Source organism: Salmo salar, chromosome ssa13 (genome assembly GCF_905237065.1).
Source record: "Salmo salar chromosome ssa13, Ssal_v3.1, whole genome shotgun sequence".
NCBI classification, from domain to species: domain Eukaryota; kingdom Metazoa; phylum Chordata; class Actinopteri; order Salmoniformes; family Salmonidae; genus Salmo; species Salmo salar.
Genome location: NC_059454.1, coordinates 49,541,738 through 49,559,153, shown reverse-complemented (window position 1 = coordinate 49,559,153; position 17,416 = coordinate 49,541,738). Strand labels below are relative to the sequence as shown.

At 41.9% G+C, this 17,416-nt stretch overlaps 1 protein-coding gene across 5 annotated transcripts in view; it reads right to left on the bottom strand.

The window, feature by feature from the left end:
• The window catches only part of LOC123726227 (multiple epidermal growth factor-like domains protein 6), a 134,256-nt gene that overhangs the window by 31,837 nt on the left and 85,003 nt on the right, over window positions 1-17,416 (bottom strand). For all 5 annotated transcript variants that reach the window (XM_045693368.1, XM_045693372.1, XM_045693371.1 and 2 more), the window contains 4 exons: window positions 8,370-8,498; window positions 8,113-8,241; window positions 6,013-6,141; window positions 2,660-2,788 (listed from right to left, as the gene is read on the bottom strand). In XM_045693368.1, the coding sequence (XP_045549324.1) occupies window positions 2,660-2,788; window positions 6,013-6,141; window positions 8,113-8,241; window positions 8,370-8,498 (516 nt within the window). The remainder of the gene's footprint in view (window positions 1-2,659; window positions 2,789-6,012; window positions 6,142-8,112; window positions 8,242-8,369; window positions 8,499-17,416) is intronic.

Sequence of the window (17,416 nt, the reverse complement as noted above, 5' to 3'; positions counted from 1 at the left end):
TGTACTCATACATACAGTTCAATGGTAGGGGGAGTGGCACACACAGGGGAGACCAGGAGGTTCAACTCAGACATCTATTTAGGACTTATTCTATCAAGAGACTTTTATATCTAGCTCTAGCAAGCAGATAGAGAGAACCGAGTCACTGAGTCCTGATTGTGACAATGGGGCCCTTTGTGTAGGCTTACAGCAGGTTCCAGAGATGGCATCAGTGAACCTGGAAGACTAGTAAAACATTGGAGCTGAATTTCATCATTAAAAATTAAGAAGAGGAGCAGCATTCAGGCCACAAAAGTAAACGCCAGGAGGACAAAGTCATTGATTCAGCTGCCTTGCAGGAGAACATGTTTGACGTACTAGACTTTTCAGAAAGAACTGAATTGCAGCAGAATCGTGACCATTTTAAACAACATGTCGTCTCTGTCTTGAAAGATTTGAGTGATGAAAGAAGACGTTGTGCACAAGAGGCAATTATGAGTGCTACATCAGTACACATGTAAGCAACACACTGAAAGCAACCTCTGCAGTCAAACAACGGGTTCGAATATTAACATTAAAGATGAAGTGGATGAGGAAAAGATTGAGTATTGGACCATGGTAAGAGCAAGTTTCATCTAAAGTTGTTTGGTGTTCTCAAGTTTTCATCTCTCATTGTGTAACCCAGAACCCCATCATCTACTGGATTCTCCATGGCATAGTTTTAGGACAGACTAAAGGTTTAATTGTCAAGGTGACCAATTGTGTGAGATGTTATTTCACAGCATGGAGACCTGCATGGTTTGGCATCAACATTGTCAATGCTACGGTTTGTATTATTCAGTGTATGGCAGTCTGGAGTTTACTCAGACAGTATCAAGTCTTGTAAAATTATTGTTTAGCTAACTGAACATGGTAAGAAATGACAACATATGATTGGTATTGATCTCCCTTTTGTCATGTACAGCTTATTTAAAAGCATTGATTTGTATATAGCACCAACTGACTTGCTATTCTGATGTCATTCACACAGGAGAGACATCTTCAGGTCCAGGATCCAGAGGTGGCATCAGTGAAGCTGGAAAAATGCAGTCCAACACTGGATTTGAACGTCAACATTTAAAGGGGGAGATGATGAAGAGAAGACTGGGACTTTTGTTTTTTCATGGTAAGAGCACATTGTAAGAGGGGGTTAACATTTTCCACAAATTAGTCTCTCTCTTTTCAAATTGAGAGGTAGAATGGTCTCATGTTACACATATGATTTTATTCATGAATCAGTGAAATAAGTTGATTCTTAGCCACTTGTTCCAGCTTATCCTTTTGTTTTAATTCCCACAGGAGAACGACCTTACGCCTCTGACAAAGTTCAGCCAGCTTCTGCATCCAAAGAGCAAAACCAGGAAATTCACAAACCTAAGAGGTCTCCCCACTGCCCACATTGTGAGAAGAGTTCTCATCACATCTTGAAAGACACATGAAAACACACTCTGGAGAGAAGCTTTATTCCTGCTCGGATTGTGGGAAGTGCTCTGATTGTGGGAAGTCTCAATTGAACAACTTAAAACATCCCAAGCAAATACACAGAGGAGAGAAGCCTTACCACTGCTCTGACACCGTTAAGAGTTTCTCTTATCCTAAAAACGTAAAACTTCACAAGCAAATACACACATGAGATAAGCCTTACCCTTGCTCTGATTTTGGAGCTAGATTTGCTGGACAATATTATTCAAAAGTACACCAGTGGATACAACCTGGATAGAAGCCTTACTACTGCTCTGACTATGAGAAGTAGTTCCCTAATACCAAAATATTTACCGACAAATTAATCATACTGATAAAAAGCCTTACCCTTTTTTCAATGTGAAGATTTGTGAAGCATCTAGTGTGTATGAAGACTTTATGTACGCCATATAAAGCCTTTACAACTTGCAGTTTGTTAAATGTTTTTTTCTGCAAAGCTGCCTTTCATTTTTGTAGGTAGAGTTATTTACAAAACGGGCAAATGTAATTTTCATAATCAAATTAGTGTTGAGCTTTGTCCTCTCATATTACAAAATGATGAACACCAAGGCGTGTTTATCAAGATTATCCATTTTTTGTGCCTACATAGTTTTTTGTTATGCAGCTATTTGATGCGCTTGAGACAATGATAATAAAGTCCTTACCCTGAATCCAGGTTATTCGGTATCGATTTTTGTCCACTTTTCATCTAAGGAATATCTCAACAGAAGCTATTCAGTGTTGCCAGACTCTTTTGACTCTTCCACACCAAATCATATTAACACCTGCCCAACACAATCTTTTCTGCCCCAAAGACATGAAAAGCCATGATGCTTGAAATTAATTAAATGAATCATAAAGACAGTGATTATGGTATATTATTACATGATCTGTTAAAGTTATTGTATAATTCATAAAAATGTTGTTACTCACCTGATAACGTAATAGCCACTAGATAACTGCCAATAATGTGATAACTTATTACATTAAGTTGTCAAACACTGGGGCTAAGTTCTCTGTCAAGTTATAACATTAACCAGTTTTATGACACTTTACAGTAAAAATGTACTACGTTATCCGGCGTTACTGCATTAACCTTTGTTACAGGGCCTAAGTGCACTGCAAATCTCCTAACCCCCCTTCTTTCCCATTTGGTCCTGTTGGTTGATCCATCACTTACCCAGTTCACAGGCCGCCCCGGTCCACCCGTTGGGGCACGAGCATCCCCCGGAGAAACGATCACATACACCACCATTCTGACACAGGCAGTGATGCAGGCAGTCTATCCCATAGAAGCCTTCTAGACATTCTGAAAGAGAGATACACATCACTGTAAGCAGGAGACAGATTTCACCATATTTCATACCTACAGTACATCAGTCAGTTTTATTTGAATGAGTACACACGTTAGGGAGAAGGGTAGTGATTCAGAGAGCAGTGGTTAGAAAGGGGAAAAAATGCTACCATTACCTAGCATTAGGGATGCTCTTTCTTAATGGGGCTTGTTGCAGGGGAGGTAAGGGAATGAAGTGTACAGATGTGGAGTATTGAATAGCAGTTAAGTATAGTCCACTTTTCAAATGGACTTCCCAATTTTGCCTGTGGGTTCCTGGAGGCAAAATAATACACTCTCTGTCACACACGCACGCATGCATGGGCACACACACAGGACTCTCTTTCACAAACATGACCGGAAGTGTGTGTATGAATGCATGCATGCACACATAAGTGTTTCCACAATAATGTATTTTATCAGTGGTAGAAAGGGTTGCGAAAGGGAAAGGAGGGGTGGGTTGCTCAGGTTTCGGATCTTCCCCAGGTTTTTTCAGGTTTTCGCTCTCAAAGTCACAATTTTTTTAACACTTAAAATGCTGGGCCTCGATACCCCTGGTTCTAAGCAAATGAAATGTCTTTTTGATGTTAACATTCTAGCAGTCTAATAAATACATTTCATCACAATAATAATGCTTTGGTTGTTTATGAAGGTAACATTAGGTAACAAATATATTTCAACACAATAGCATTTTATTTGTATACTTTTGTATACATTTTAACCAGTAGTTCAGAAAGTAGTGCTCACGAGCCGAAAGTGGTCCCTGAAAATGGCGTACTCTGCGAGATATGTGCACTGTGCACCATGTAATTTCTCTCTCTCTCTCTCTGCTGTGGTTGCATCATGTGCATCTTGCTACTGTAGCTGTCACTCATATGGTGAGGTGCTGAAACTCATTGGTTGAACTCGAATTGCTAGGCTGGCCTACCTGGGGGAAAATGTAGGTAAAATGGCACAGAATAGGTTCCAGAAAAACAGTTGCTTCAAACTAGGGATTTCATGGCTAATTGAGGTAAAATTCTGTTCATAGATTATGCATGCACAAACTACACATTCACAGATATGTTCCGGGACATGTCTTTTATGTAAGAGTAGGCTATATATACACAAATAAAAAAATCACAAAAACACCTCAAATCAAACACCATCACAAAGATCATCCATTATTAATTTGTTTAGGCAGGTCTTTTAAGGAACATTATGAAACTAAGAAAATGCATTTCAAAAGATCAGAATGGCATATTTTGAGTTTAAATACATTACTGTGCTTTGAGTGTCACGAGTGCTCTTGTGGAAATTCTGTCAAAAAGTTATATTTTGAAATAGTGCTTAATGGGCTTATTTTTAAGGGTTGTTTGGCAATGACAGGTGACTTGTAAACTGCAGAATCTGCCTTTTCTGATACTATATAGACATCAAAATGTCAAAGGCTGACTGGCAGAGAACAACTGGCAGTGAATGAGGGGCAGGGGGGAATAACATGTCCTCTTTCAACATACAGAGTCCCAAATGATTTGATCCCCTTATTAAGATGAGCAAAAAAGACTGTATAAAATAAATAATGCAAATACTGAGCTATATTGCATGCTCAGAGAAAGAGATTTTGTTTAATAAGTAATACTTTTTTTTTTTAAAGGTAGGGGTAAAAATTATTGAATCCTATGTTTCGATTCTCCAGCACCCTCCGCTTGCGAGAATAACATCCAAAAACCTTCTTCTAAAATATTTTATGAGATTGGAAAACATATTTGGAGGGATCTTAGACAATACTCCATCAATAATCTTTCCAGATTTGTTACATCCTTCGTCTGCGCATAGACTTCCCTCTTCAATTCAAACCACAGGTTTTCAATGGAGTTCAAGTTCAGAGACTAGGATGGCCATTGCAAAATGTTGATTTTGTGGTCAATAATTTTTGTTTTTGGTGGATTTTATTTGCTCTTGCGGTTATTGTCTTGCTGCCAGATTCACTTGCAGCCAAGTTTCAGCCCCCTGGCAAAGGCTATAAGGTTTTTGGCTAAAAGGTCCTTTGTCCTTAACAAGGGCCCCAGGACCAGTGGAAGCAAAATAGCTCCATAACATTAAAGATCCACCACCATATTTTACAGTAGGTATGGAATTATTTTCTGCATATGCATCTTTCTTCTGACGCAAAACCCACCACTGGTGTGTGTGGCCAAAGATCTCTATTTTCATGTCAACCAACAAATGTAAATGCCTGGAGTTTCCTAAATGGCATTGGCACTTGGATTGGAAGTGGCGCTATGGTCAGACGACATGAAAATACAGCTCTTTGGCCATGCACACCAGTGGTGGAATTTTCCTCAAAAGGAAGACGACTCAGTTATCCTTGCAAGGTGAGGGAGCTGGAGTATTGAAAAAAGGGCATTCAATCATAAGGACCTGTATCTTATTGAGTTTCTTTTATTTATTACTTGTCTTTTTCTCCAAGTAATTGTATTAGTATAAAATATCTATAATTTTTTTCTCATCTTTATCAAGGGATCCAATAATTTTGGTCTCCACTGTACGTGTTAATATACTTATTTAGGAAAAGTGAAGGACTGGGGGACATGACTTCAAATACAGTAGATTAATAAAACATGCAAATTCATGAATTCAAAATGACGCTCTCTGTGCTTCTAGTTTGAATCTAAAAGTAAAAATGTATAGATGTTCTAAGTCCACAAAAATGCTTAAACTGCATCAGGCGACCACTTTTGAGGCGTGGTGAAAACCTAAGAATGTTTAAAATATTTTGGAGTGTAGTTACCCTTTAACGCAAGTGAGCATGCACCTAGCACTGTTGTCTGGTTAGCAGCGGTTCTGTAGCACACATGATGGAGTTCACAAAACTAATGCCCACTAAATTGATGCAAATAATTATGATATTATTCTGACAGGTAGGCATAGGCTACTTTGTAGCTAGTTAACATTTAATTGAGAAAGTATTTGGGAAAGCCTTTCCATCTACGAGAAGACGGTTATCATTATCATTGCTATATTTGATCCTGTTTCATTATTTAATGGTTCACTGCTGCTAAATGAATACAGGGGAAACCGCTGCACATGCACACGGACATGCATACAAACACACACACACACACACACACACACACACACACACACACACACACACACACACACACACACACACACACACACACACACACACACACACACACACACACACACAGTACCTTTCTCACAGCTGGCGCCGGTCCAGCCTGGCATACACTGGCACTGCCCGCTCACAGGGTCACAGCTGGCATTATTACAGCACTCACAGGTGTGTTGACACCCACTGCCAAACCACCCTGCCTGGCATGCTACAACAGGAGCAGGGTGCAGAATGTTAGGGGGAACAAAAACAGACATAAGATACAGTGCCTTCGGAAAGTTTTCAGACCCCTTGACTTTTTCCACATTTTGTTACGTTACAGCCTTATTCTAAAATGGATTAAATAAAAACATTTCCTCAGCAATACACACAATACCCTACAATGATAAAGTGAAAACAGGTTTTCAGAAATGTATTACAAATGAAAAACAGAAATACCTTATTTACATAAGTATTCATACTCTTTGCTATGGGACTCGAAATTGAGCTCAGGTGCATCCTGTTTCCATTGATCATCCTTGAGATGTTTCTACAACCTGATTAGAGTCAACCTGTGGTAAATTCAATTGATTGGATATGACTTAGAAAGGCGCACACCTGTCTACATTAGGTCCAACAGTTGACAGTGCATGTCAGAGCAAAAACCAAGGCATGAGATCAAAGGAATTGTCCATAGAGCTCCGAGAAAGGATTGTGCCGAGGCACAGATCTGGGAAAGGGTACCAAAATAATGTATTTAGCATTGAAGGTCCCCAAGAAATCAGTGGCCTCCATCATTCTTAAATGGAAGAAGTTTGGAACCACCAAGACTCTTCCTAGAGCTGGCCGCCCGGCCAAACTGAGCAAAAAGGGCCTTGGTCAGGGAGGTGACCAAGAACCCGATGGTCATTCTGACAGAGCACTCCACTAATCAGGCCTTTATGGTAGAGTGCCCAGACGGAAGCCACTCCTCTGTAAAAGGCACAAGACAGCCCGCTTGGAGTTTGCCAAAAGGCACCTAAAGACTATCAGACCATGAGAAACAAGATTCTCTGGTCTAATGAAACCAAGATTAAACTCTTTAGCCCAAATGCCAAGTGTCACGTCTGGAGAAAACCTGGCACCGTCCCTACGGTGAAAGCATGGTGGTGGCAGCATCATGCTGTGGGATGTTTTTCAGCGGCAGGGACTGGGAGACTAGTCAGGATCGAGGGAAAGATGAACGGAGCAAAGTAGAGAGAGATCCTTTATGAAAACCTGTTCCAGAGCGCTCAGGACCTCAAACTGGGGCGAAGGTTCACCTTCCAACAGGACAACAACCCTAAGCACACAGCCAAGACAACGCAGAAGTGGCTTCGGGACAAGTCTCTGAATGTCCTTGAGTGGCCCAGCCAGAGTCCGGACTTTAAGCCAATCAAACATCTCTGGAGAGACCTGAAAATAGCTGTGCAGAAACGCTCGCCATCCAACCTGACAGAGCTTGAAAGGATCTGCAGAGAACAATGGGATAAACTCCCCAAATGCAGGTGTGCCAAGCTTGTAGCGTCATACCCAAGAAGACTCGATGCTGTAATCACTGCCAAAGGTGGTTCAACAAAGTACTGAGTAAAGGGTCTGAATACTTCCATAAATGTGATAGTTCAGTTGTTTTATTTTCTAAAAACCTGTTTTTGCTTTGTCATTATGTGGTATTGTGTGTAGATTGATGAAGGAAAAAAACGATTTAATCAATTTGAGATTAAAGCTGTAACGTAACAAAAATTGAAAAGTCAAGGGGTCTGAATACCTTCTGAAGGCACTGTACTGTAACTGTACACAGATACAAAGAGTGTTGTGACAGAGTTTTGGAAATGCTCAGCTCTCCACACAATACAGGCACAGCTGCAGGAAACAGACACACATATACATACACACACACGCACGCACACACAAAAACACATACACAAGCTTCTTTGGAATGGGCCCTGCTCCTTCCCGTTACCAGTTAGAACTGAAAAATGACTATGTTGATCCAGGGGAATATGCAATGCCACATACAAACGAGGAACATGGGTATTAATGCACCAGACACAGAGAGAAATAGCACAAATAGCTTCATTAAATCTACTTCCACCTGTTTTTCAGTCTTTCTTTTCTTTTTTGGAGCGGCAACAGAAATTCTATGGATGGATGGATGGGTGAATAGGCCAATAGGACTCACTGGTGTTGCATTGTGATCCGACCCAGCCGTCTGGACAGTGGCAGGCCCCTGTCAGGTGGTCACATCTCCCCCCATTAGAACACTGACACTGCTGCTGACACTCCAGCCCATGGAATCCTTCAGGGCACGCTGCACAAACAAACACGGCACATCGAAATGCACACATGCATGCACGCGCACATTCCAAACCTATCATGTGGGCATTCATCACATATATACACAGCCATACTCTAATTGGTTATCCAACACACACTTACGTTTTTCACAGTAGGTGCCTGTCCAACCAGGCAGGCAGGTGCAGGCTCCACCCATATGCTCACAGGCCGCCTCATTGGCACACTGGCACCTGCGTCTGCAGCCCGCGCCAAAGGAGCCCTCTGGGCACTCTGTTTCAGCGCCAGGGTAGAGACAGAGAGAAAGAGCTTAGAGAGAAACTAAAACACTTTTCCCTGCTAGTGACTTTGTTATTAAACAGTGTCAGGCAGAGAAGGCCCCAACCCAGCTAGTCTATGTACAGTCACACACATTGACACACACACACACACACACACACACACACACACACACACACACACACACACACACACACACACACACACACACACACACACACACACACACACACACACACACACACACACACACAAACCAGTGGAGGCTCCTCAGAGGAAGAAAGGGGAGGAATTTCAGAAAAATTATCCTTTTAGATGAAACTATACTAAATATATTAATGTCACCAAATACCTGATTAAAACACACTTTTGCAATGAATGTTTACAGTAGTCTCAACAGTACCCTCAATGGTAACACCATAGTGTAGCCGTGGGACAGCTATTTTCTAGCCTCCTCTGGCTACATTGACTTCAATACAAAACCTAGGAGGATTGTGCTCCTCACCACCTTCCATAGACCTACAGTACATGGTAAAAGCTTCAGTCCTTTCTATACTCAACTCAAGCTCTCTCAGGTGAGGGGTTTAAGAGACCAGAGAAGCACAGCCTTCCTCTATGACTCTACTTCCAGAGGACGTCCTCCAACCAATCAAAGCTTTTGCAGTATGAACTAACATGTTGTCCATCCAATCAAAGGATCAGAGAATGAACCTAGCACTACGCATGTGTGATTTTTGTGAGTTGGTGGCATTGTTGGATAGATTGAGATTGAGATAGTTCTTAGGATATTATTGATTCAAATTAGTTTGTTCACATTACAGGTGACGGAGGAGATAGATTATATATTGTTTTCTTGGTTTTAGAACTTTATATTTGTGTGGCGTTAGTGTAATTTATTTAAATTTGCCTTGCCAACTTCAATAGCAAGGATCTCTCTCTACTTTGCTCCGTTCATCTTTCCCTCGATCCTGACTAGTCTCCCAGTCCCTGCCGCTGAAAAACATCCCACAGCATGATGCTGCCACCACCATGCTTTCACTGTAGGGACGGTGCCAGGTTTTCTCCAGACGTGACACTTGGCATTTGGGCCAAAGAGTTTTCTCTGCCAGAATGGCGAACGCCAACTACAACGTAGTGGATTTTTTGTTGAAAAACCCCTTTCATTGCCCACATCAGATTCAAGCTTCTGGCAAAAAGCCACATCGATCATGTAATGGATGAAGGTCTGCATATTCAAACTACGAGAAGGTAAGGTGAAACAGGGATGTTCTCAAGCAGCTTATCGACAATACTGCATTTTTGGCTATGTAACAGTTGGCACAATGAGAGGGAAACAAGGGCATCTACAAGGAGCTTGCAGAGGTAATTGCACGTTACGATGCTTTACTTGCTGAGAATTTGGAAGTTTCTAATGTTTTCTCTGGGATGCAGAAATAAATTCAAAATTATTTCATAGCTTCCATCGCACCATCCATTAAAAGTTATATAAAAAAAAGCCTACTAGGCACACACTGGTTAAATCAACATTGTGTCCACATCATTTCAACAATATTACTTTGAACCAACATGGAATAGACAATGTATTGACATCTGTGCCCAGTGGTAGGTTGACGCAGAGGGCACTTTCCACTTTCCTCCAATTTTTATTTAGCAAACGGAATGATAACACATCATAACTCCTGACAGACACAAGCAAAAACTCTTATAGCCGCCTAGGCTGCACCTAAACATTAGTGATATTGACATGCTATATGGGATGAAAACAAGACTATTTTTCAGTCGGATCAACTGTAGGCTACTAACAACAGAAGCTGCATACAGCCTATACGTCCTGTCCATCTGGTCAGGGTAAACGAATTCATAACTTTATGTATTTAAAGTCCATTTGTTTGTGTGAGGAGAAAATGTGAATGTGATCAAATGTGGCTTATATTCCAACTTGGCCTGGCTAGGCTGCCTAATATTAATCAATCAACACAACAGTGATGCCAAAGTCTGTGAATGAGTTAATTTTTAACTTGGCCAACAGTTGCATAGGCCTACACCAGTGGTTCCCAAACATTCAACCTCCAGCTGCGTACCCCCTCCAGCACCAGGGTCAGCGTACCCTCAAATGTTGTTTTTTTGCCATCATAGTAAGGCTGCCACACACACTATACAATACATTTATTAAACATAAGAATGAGTGTGAGTTTTTGTCACAACCCGGCTCGTGGGAAGTGACAAAGAGCTCTTATAGGACCAGGGCACAAATAATAATATATTAATAATCAATCATTTTGCTCTTTATTTACCCATCTTACATATAAAACTTTATTTGTTCATTGAAAATTGGGAATAACTCACCACGGGTTACTGAGAAAGGTGTGCTTGAAAGGATGCACATAACTCTGCAATGTTGGGTTGTGTTGGAGAGAGTCTCAATCTTAAACCATTTTCCACACACAGTCTGTGCCTGAATTTAGTTGTCATGCTAGTGAGGGCTGAGAATCCACTCTCACATAGGTACGTGGTTGCAAAGGTCATCAGTGTCTTAACAGAGCGATTTGCCAAGGCATGATACTCTGAGCGCAGCCCAATCCAGAAATCTGGCAGTGGCTTCTGATTAAATTCAATTTTCATAGAACCGCTTGTTGCAATTTCGATGAGGCTCTCTTGTTCAGATATCAGTAAGTGGACTGGAGGCAGGGCATGAAAGGGATAACGAATCCAGTTGTTTGTGTCATCCGCTTCGGGAAAGTACCTGCGTAATTGCGCACCCAACTCACTCAGGTGCTTCGCTATATCACATTTGACATTGTCCGTAAGCTTGAGTTCATTTGCACACAAACAATCATACAATGATGAAAAGACCTGTGTGTTGTCCTTGTTAATGCAGACAGAGAAGAGCTCCAACTTCTTAATCATAGCCTTAATCATAGCCTCAATTGCATGTCACGCACATTGAATATAGTTGAGGAGAGTCCCTGTAATCCTAGATTCAGATCATTCAGGTGAGAAAAAACGTCACCCAGATAGGCCAGTTGTGTGAGAAACTCATCATCATGCAAGAGGTCAGACAAGTGAAAATTATGGTCAGTAAAGAAAACTTTAAGGTGGTCTCTCAATTAAAAAAACGTGTCAATACTTGGCCCCTGGATAACCAGGACACTTCAGAATGTTGTAAAAGCGTTACATGGTCGCTGCCCATTTCATTGCATAGTGCAGAAAATACACGAGAGTTCAGGGGCCTTGCTTTAACAAAGGTAACTATTTTCACTGTAGTGCCCAAAACGTCTTTCAAGCTGTCAGGCATTCCCTTGGCAGCAAGAGCCTCTCAGTGGATGCTGCAGTGTACCCAAGTGGTGTCGGAAGCAACTGCTTGCACGCACGTTACCACTCCACTATGTCTCCCTGTCATGGCTTTTGTGCCATCAGTAGAGATAAGAAAACATCTTGAACACCAAAGTCCATTTGATGTCACAAAGCTGTCCAGTATTTAAAAAATATCCTCTGTTGTCTTGGTTTCCAGAAGAGGATGTCTTCTTTAATTGACCCCCAATAAACGTAACGGACATAAACCAGGAGCTGTGCCAGGCCCGCCATGTCTGTTGACTCATCCAGCTGTAACGCAAATAATTCACTGGCTTGTATGCGAAGCAGTAATTGTTTCAAAACATCTCCTGCCATGTCACTGATGCGTCGTGAAGTCATTGTCTGTATAGTTTTTGGGCCTTTTCCCCCAGCATTGTCCCAGCCATATCCGTGGCAGCAGGAATAATTAAGTCATCCACAATAGTATGGGGCTTGCCTGTCCTAGCCATTCGGGCGCTCACCCTATAAGACAATTATAGCCCCTTCTTACAAATGGTATCTGTTGCTTTTATACATGTCTTACTACTCGAAAGTCGTCTTAATTCTCACTCAAAAAACTCCTGTGGCTTATTTTTCAAATTGGCATGTTTTGTTTCTAAATGTCTGTGTAAGAGTGAAGGTTTCATCGAGTTGTGAGATAGTACTTTTGCACATATAACACACTGTGCATGAGGAAAGGCACTACTCCCAATATACACAACCAGTCTCAACATCAACAGTGAAGAGGTGACTCCGGGATGCTGGCCTTCTAGGCAGAGTTCCTCTGTCCGGTGTCTGTGTTCTTTTTCCCATCTTTTCTTTTTTTGGCCAGTCTGAGATATGGCATTTTCTTTGCAACTCTGCCTAGAAGGCCAGCATCCCGGAGTCGACTCTTCACTGTTGACGTTGAGACTGGTGTTTTGCGGTTACTATTTAATGAAGCTGCCAGTTGAGGACTTGTGAGGCATCTGCTTCTCAAACTAGACACTCTAATGTACTTGTCCTCTTGCTCAGTTGTGCACCGGGGCCTCCCACTCCTCTTTCTGTTCTGGTTAGTGACAGTTTGCGCTGTTCTTTGAAGGGAGTAGTACACAGCGTTGTACAAGATTTTCAGTTTCTTGGCAATTTCTCACATGGAATAGCCTTGATTTCTCAGAACAAGAATAGACTGACGAGTTTCAGAAGAAAGGTCTTTGTTTCTGGCCATTTTGAGCCTGTAATAAAACCCACAAATGCTGATGTTCCAGATACTCAACTAGTCTAAAGAAGGCCAGTTTAATTGCTTCTTTAATCAGGACAAGTTTTCAGCTGTGCTAACATAATTGCAAAAGGGTGATCAATTAGCCTTTTAAAATGATAAACTTGGATTAGCAAACACAATGTGCCATTGGAACACAGGAGTGATGGTTGCTGATAATGGGCCTCTGTACGCCTATGTAGATATTCCATTTTAAAAAAATCTGCCGTTTCCAGCTACAATAGTCATTTACAACATTAACAATGTCTACACTGTATTTCTGATCAATTTGATGTTATTTTAATGGACAACATTTTTTTGTTTTTCTTTCAAAAACAAGGACATTTCTAAGTGACCCCAAACTTTTGAACAGTAGTGTAAGTGAACCCCAAATCAATGTAGTTCTCATCATATTTGCGCCTCTTCGATGGTCCAACGTCCCTGTCTGTCGTTCGGTGCTTTCCCGGGTAAGGGGGCAGTAGCTCTTCAGCTGCATCAGATTCAAAACTGTCTGTGTCCATGCTAGCTGGGCTAACAACAAATGTAGAATTTTTGATGCTAGCATTGGATGTGCTCGTGGAAGCAGAACAACTTGTGTAGTCGACAGGTGCAGGTGTAGTACTGCTGGTAGTAGCAGTACTACCAGTAGAGCTGGTATGTGTCTCTATGGACGTGGGCCTTACTTTATTTTCGAAAAAGCAGAATGAGCAGCAGCTACGTTTGGCTACATACGGACCGTTAGTGGAATTCCCGCGAGAGAGTAACGGTTAATTTGATTGGATGTTAATTATTTGACTTGGCTACCTGTATTTGACATTGTGTTGTTATTTCGCTGAACACTAGATGGAATCATTTTATTTGTGGCAGTGAAACGAGGCTATTAAGGCAAGAAAAAAACCTCACCCAAAGGTTTAGCCCCATTGGAAAATATAAGTGGACTTAAAAAAATATACATTAAACATTATTTGGCGTACCCCCGACGGCATTGCACGTACCCCCGCCCCAATAGGTCCACAGAAGATGCAATTGCCATCACACTGCACAATCCCATCTGGACAAGAGGAATACCGCTGTAAGAACGCTGTCCATTGACTATACCTCAGCATTCAACACCATAGTACCCTCAAAGTTCATCATTAGGCTTGAGGCCCTGGGTCTCAACCCCACCCTGTGCAATTGGGTCTTGGACTTTCTGATGGGCCGCCCCCAGGTGGGGAAGGTAGGAAACAACATCTCTACTTTGCTGATCCTCAACACTGGGGCCCCACAAGGGTGCGTGCGTGCTCAGCCCCCCCCCCAGATGACACAACAGTAGTAGGCCTGATTACTAACAACGACGAGACAGCCTACAGGGAGGAGGTGAGGGCTCTCAGAGTGTGGTGTCAGGAAAATAACCTCTGACTCAACGTCAACAAAACAAAGGAGATGATCGTGGACTTCAGGAAACAGTAGAGGGAGCAACCCCTATCCACATGTGGGGCGGCAGGTAGCCTAGTGTTAAAGCATTGGGCCAGTAACCGAAAGGTTGCTAAATAGAATCACCGAGCTTACAAAGTCAAATCTCTCATTCTGCTCCTGAACAACGCAGTTAACCCACTGTTCCCTGGTTGGCCGTCATTGTAAATAGGAATTTGTACTTAACTGACTGGCCTAGGTAAATAAATAAAAACATCGATAGGACAGCAGTGGAGAAGGTGGAATGTTTTAAGTTCCTCGGCGTACACATCACGGACAATCTGAAATGGTCCACCCACACAGACAGTGTGGTGAAAAAGGCGCAACAGCACCTCTTCAACCTCAGGAGGCTGAAGAAATTTGGCTTGTCACCTAAACCCCTCAAACTTTTACAGATGCACAATTGAGAGCATCCTGTCGGACTGTATCACCGCCTGGTATGGCAACTGCACCGTCCACAACCACAGGGCTCTCCAGAGGGTGGTGCGGTCTGCACAACGCATAACTGGGCGCAAACTACCTGCCCTCCAGGACACCTACAGCACCCGATGTCACTGGAATGCCCAAAAATATCATCAAGGACAACAACCACCAGAGCCACTGCCTGTTCACCCCGCTACCATCCAGAAGGCGAGGTCAGTACAGGTGCATCAAAGCTGGGACCGAGAGACTGAAAAACAGCTTCTATCTCAAGACCATCAGACTGTTAAACAACCATCACTAGCACAGAGACTGAAAAACAGCTTCTATCTCAAGACTATCAGACTGTTAAACAACCATCACTAGCACAGAGAGACTGAAAAACATTTTCTATCTCAAGACTATCAGACTGTTAAACAACCATCACTAGCACAGAGAGACTGAAAAACAGCTTCTATCTCAAGGCCATCAGACTGTTAAACAACCATCACTAGCACAGAGAGACAGAAAAACAGCTGTGTATATACAGACTTAAAACCATTGGCCACTTTAATAAATGGATCACTAGTCACTTTAATAATGCCACTTTAATAATGTTTACATATCATGCATTAGTCATCTCATATGTATATACTGTATTCTGTACTATCTATTGCATCTTAGCCTATTCCGCTCTGTCATTGCTCATCTTTATATTTATATTCATATATTGTTATTCCATTCCTTTTCTTATATTTGTGGGTATTCGGTACAGTGGCAAGAAAATGTATGTGAACCCTGCATAAATTGGTCATAAAATCTGATCTTCATCTAGGTCACAACAATAAACAAACACAGTCTGCTTAAACTAATAACACACAAACAATTATACGTGTTCATGTCTTTATTGTGTAAACATTCACAGTGCAGGGTGGAAAAAGTATGTGAACCCTTGGATTTAATAACCAAGCGTTTTCTCTAGTTATGGATCAGACCTGCACAACGGTCAGGAGGAATTTTGGACCATTCCTCTTTACAAAACTGTTTCAGTTCAGCAATATTCTTGGGATGTCTGGTATGAACTGCTGTCTTGAGGTCATGCCACAGCATCTCAGTTGGGTTGAGGTCAGGACTGTGACTGGGCCACTCCAGAAGGCGTATTTTCTTCTTTTGAAGCCATTCTTTACTTCTGTGTTTTGGGTCGTAGTCCTGTTGCATCACCCAACTTCTGTTGAGCTTCAATTGGCGGACAGATAACTTTACAATGTCCTGCAAAATGTCTTGATAAACTTGGGAATAAATGTTTCCGTCGATGATAGCAAGCTGTCCATGTCCTGAGGCAGCAAAGCAGCCCCAAACCATGATGCTCCCTCCACCATACTTTACAGTTGGGATGAGGTTTTGATATTGGTGTGCTGTGCCTTTATTTCTCCACACATAGTGTTGTGTGTTCCTTCCAAACAACTCAACTGTAGTTTAATCTGACCACAGACTATTTTGCCAGTAGCGCTGTGGAACATCCAGGTGCACTTTTGCAAACTTCAGATGTGCAGCAATGTTTTGTTTGGACAGCAGTGGCTTCATCCGTGGTGTCCTCCCATGAACACCATTCTTGTTTAGTGTTTTACGTATCGTAGACTCGTCAACAGAGATTTTGGCCTTCCCTGTAGCTCAGTTGGTAGAGCATGGTGTTTGCAACGCCAGGGTTGTGGGTTCGATTCCCACGGGGGGCCAGCACAGAAAAAAAAAGTATGAAATGTATGCATTCACTACTGTAAGTCGCTCTGGATAAAAGCGTCTGCTAAATGACTAAAAATGTAAATGTATTTTTTTTTTTATGTTAGCATGTTCCAGAGATGTCTGTAAGTCTTTAGCTGACACTTTAGGATTCTTCTTAACCTCATTGAGCATTCTGCGCTGTGCTCTTGTAATCATCTTTGCAGGACGGCCACTCCTAGGGAGAGTAGCAACAGTGCTGAACTTTCTCCGTTTATAGACAATTTGTCTTACCGTGGACTGACGAACATCAAGGCTTTTAGAGATACTTCTGTAACCCTTTCCAGCTTTATGCAAGTCAACAATTCTTAATCTTAGGTCTTCTGAGATCTCTTTGTTCGAGGCATGGTTCACATCAGGCAATGCTTCTTGTGAATAGCAAACTCAAATTTTGTCAGTGTTTTTTATATTTGGACTCCAGATTAGCTGACTCAAATTAGCTTTGGAGAAGTCATTAGCCTAGGGGTTCACATACTTTTCCCAACCTACACTGTGAATGGTTAAATTACGTATTCAATATAGACAAGAAAAATACAATCATTTGTGTATTATTAGTTTAAGCACACTATGGAGGGCTTCCGAGTGGTGCAGTGGTCTAAGACATCACATCCGGCCGTGACTGGGAGTCCCATTGGGCGGCGCACAATTGGCGCAGCGTCATCCGGGGTAGGCCGTCATTGTAAATAAGAATTTGTTGTTATTGTTTGTCTAT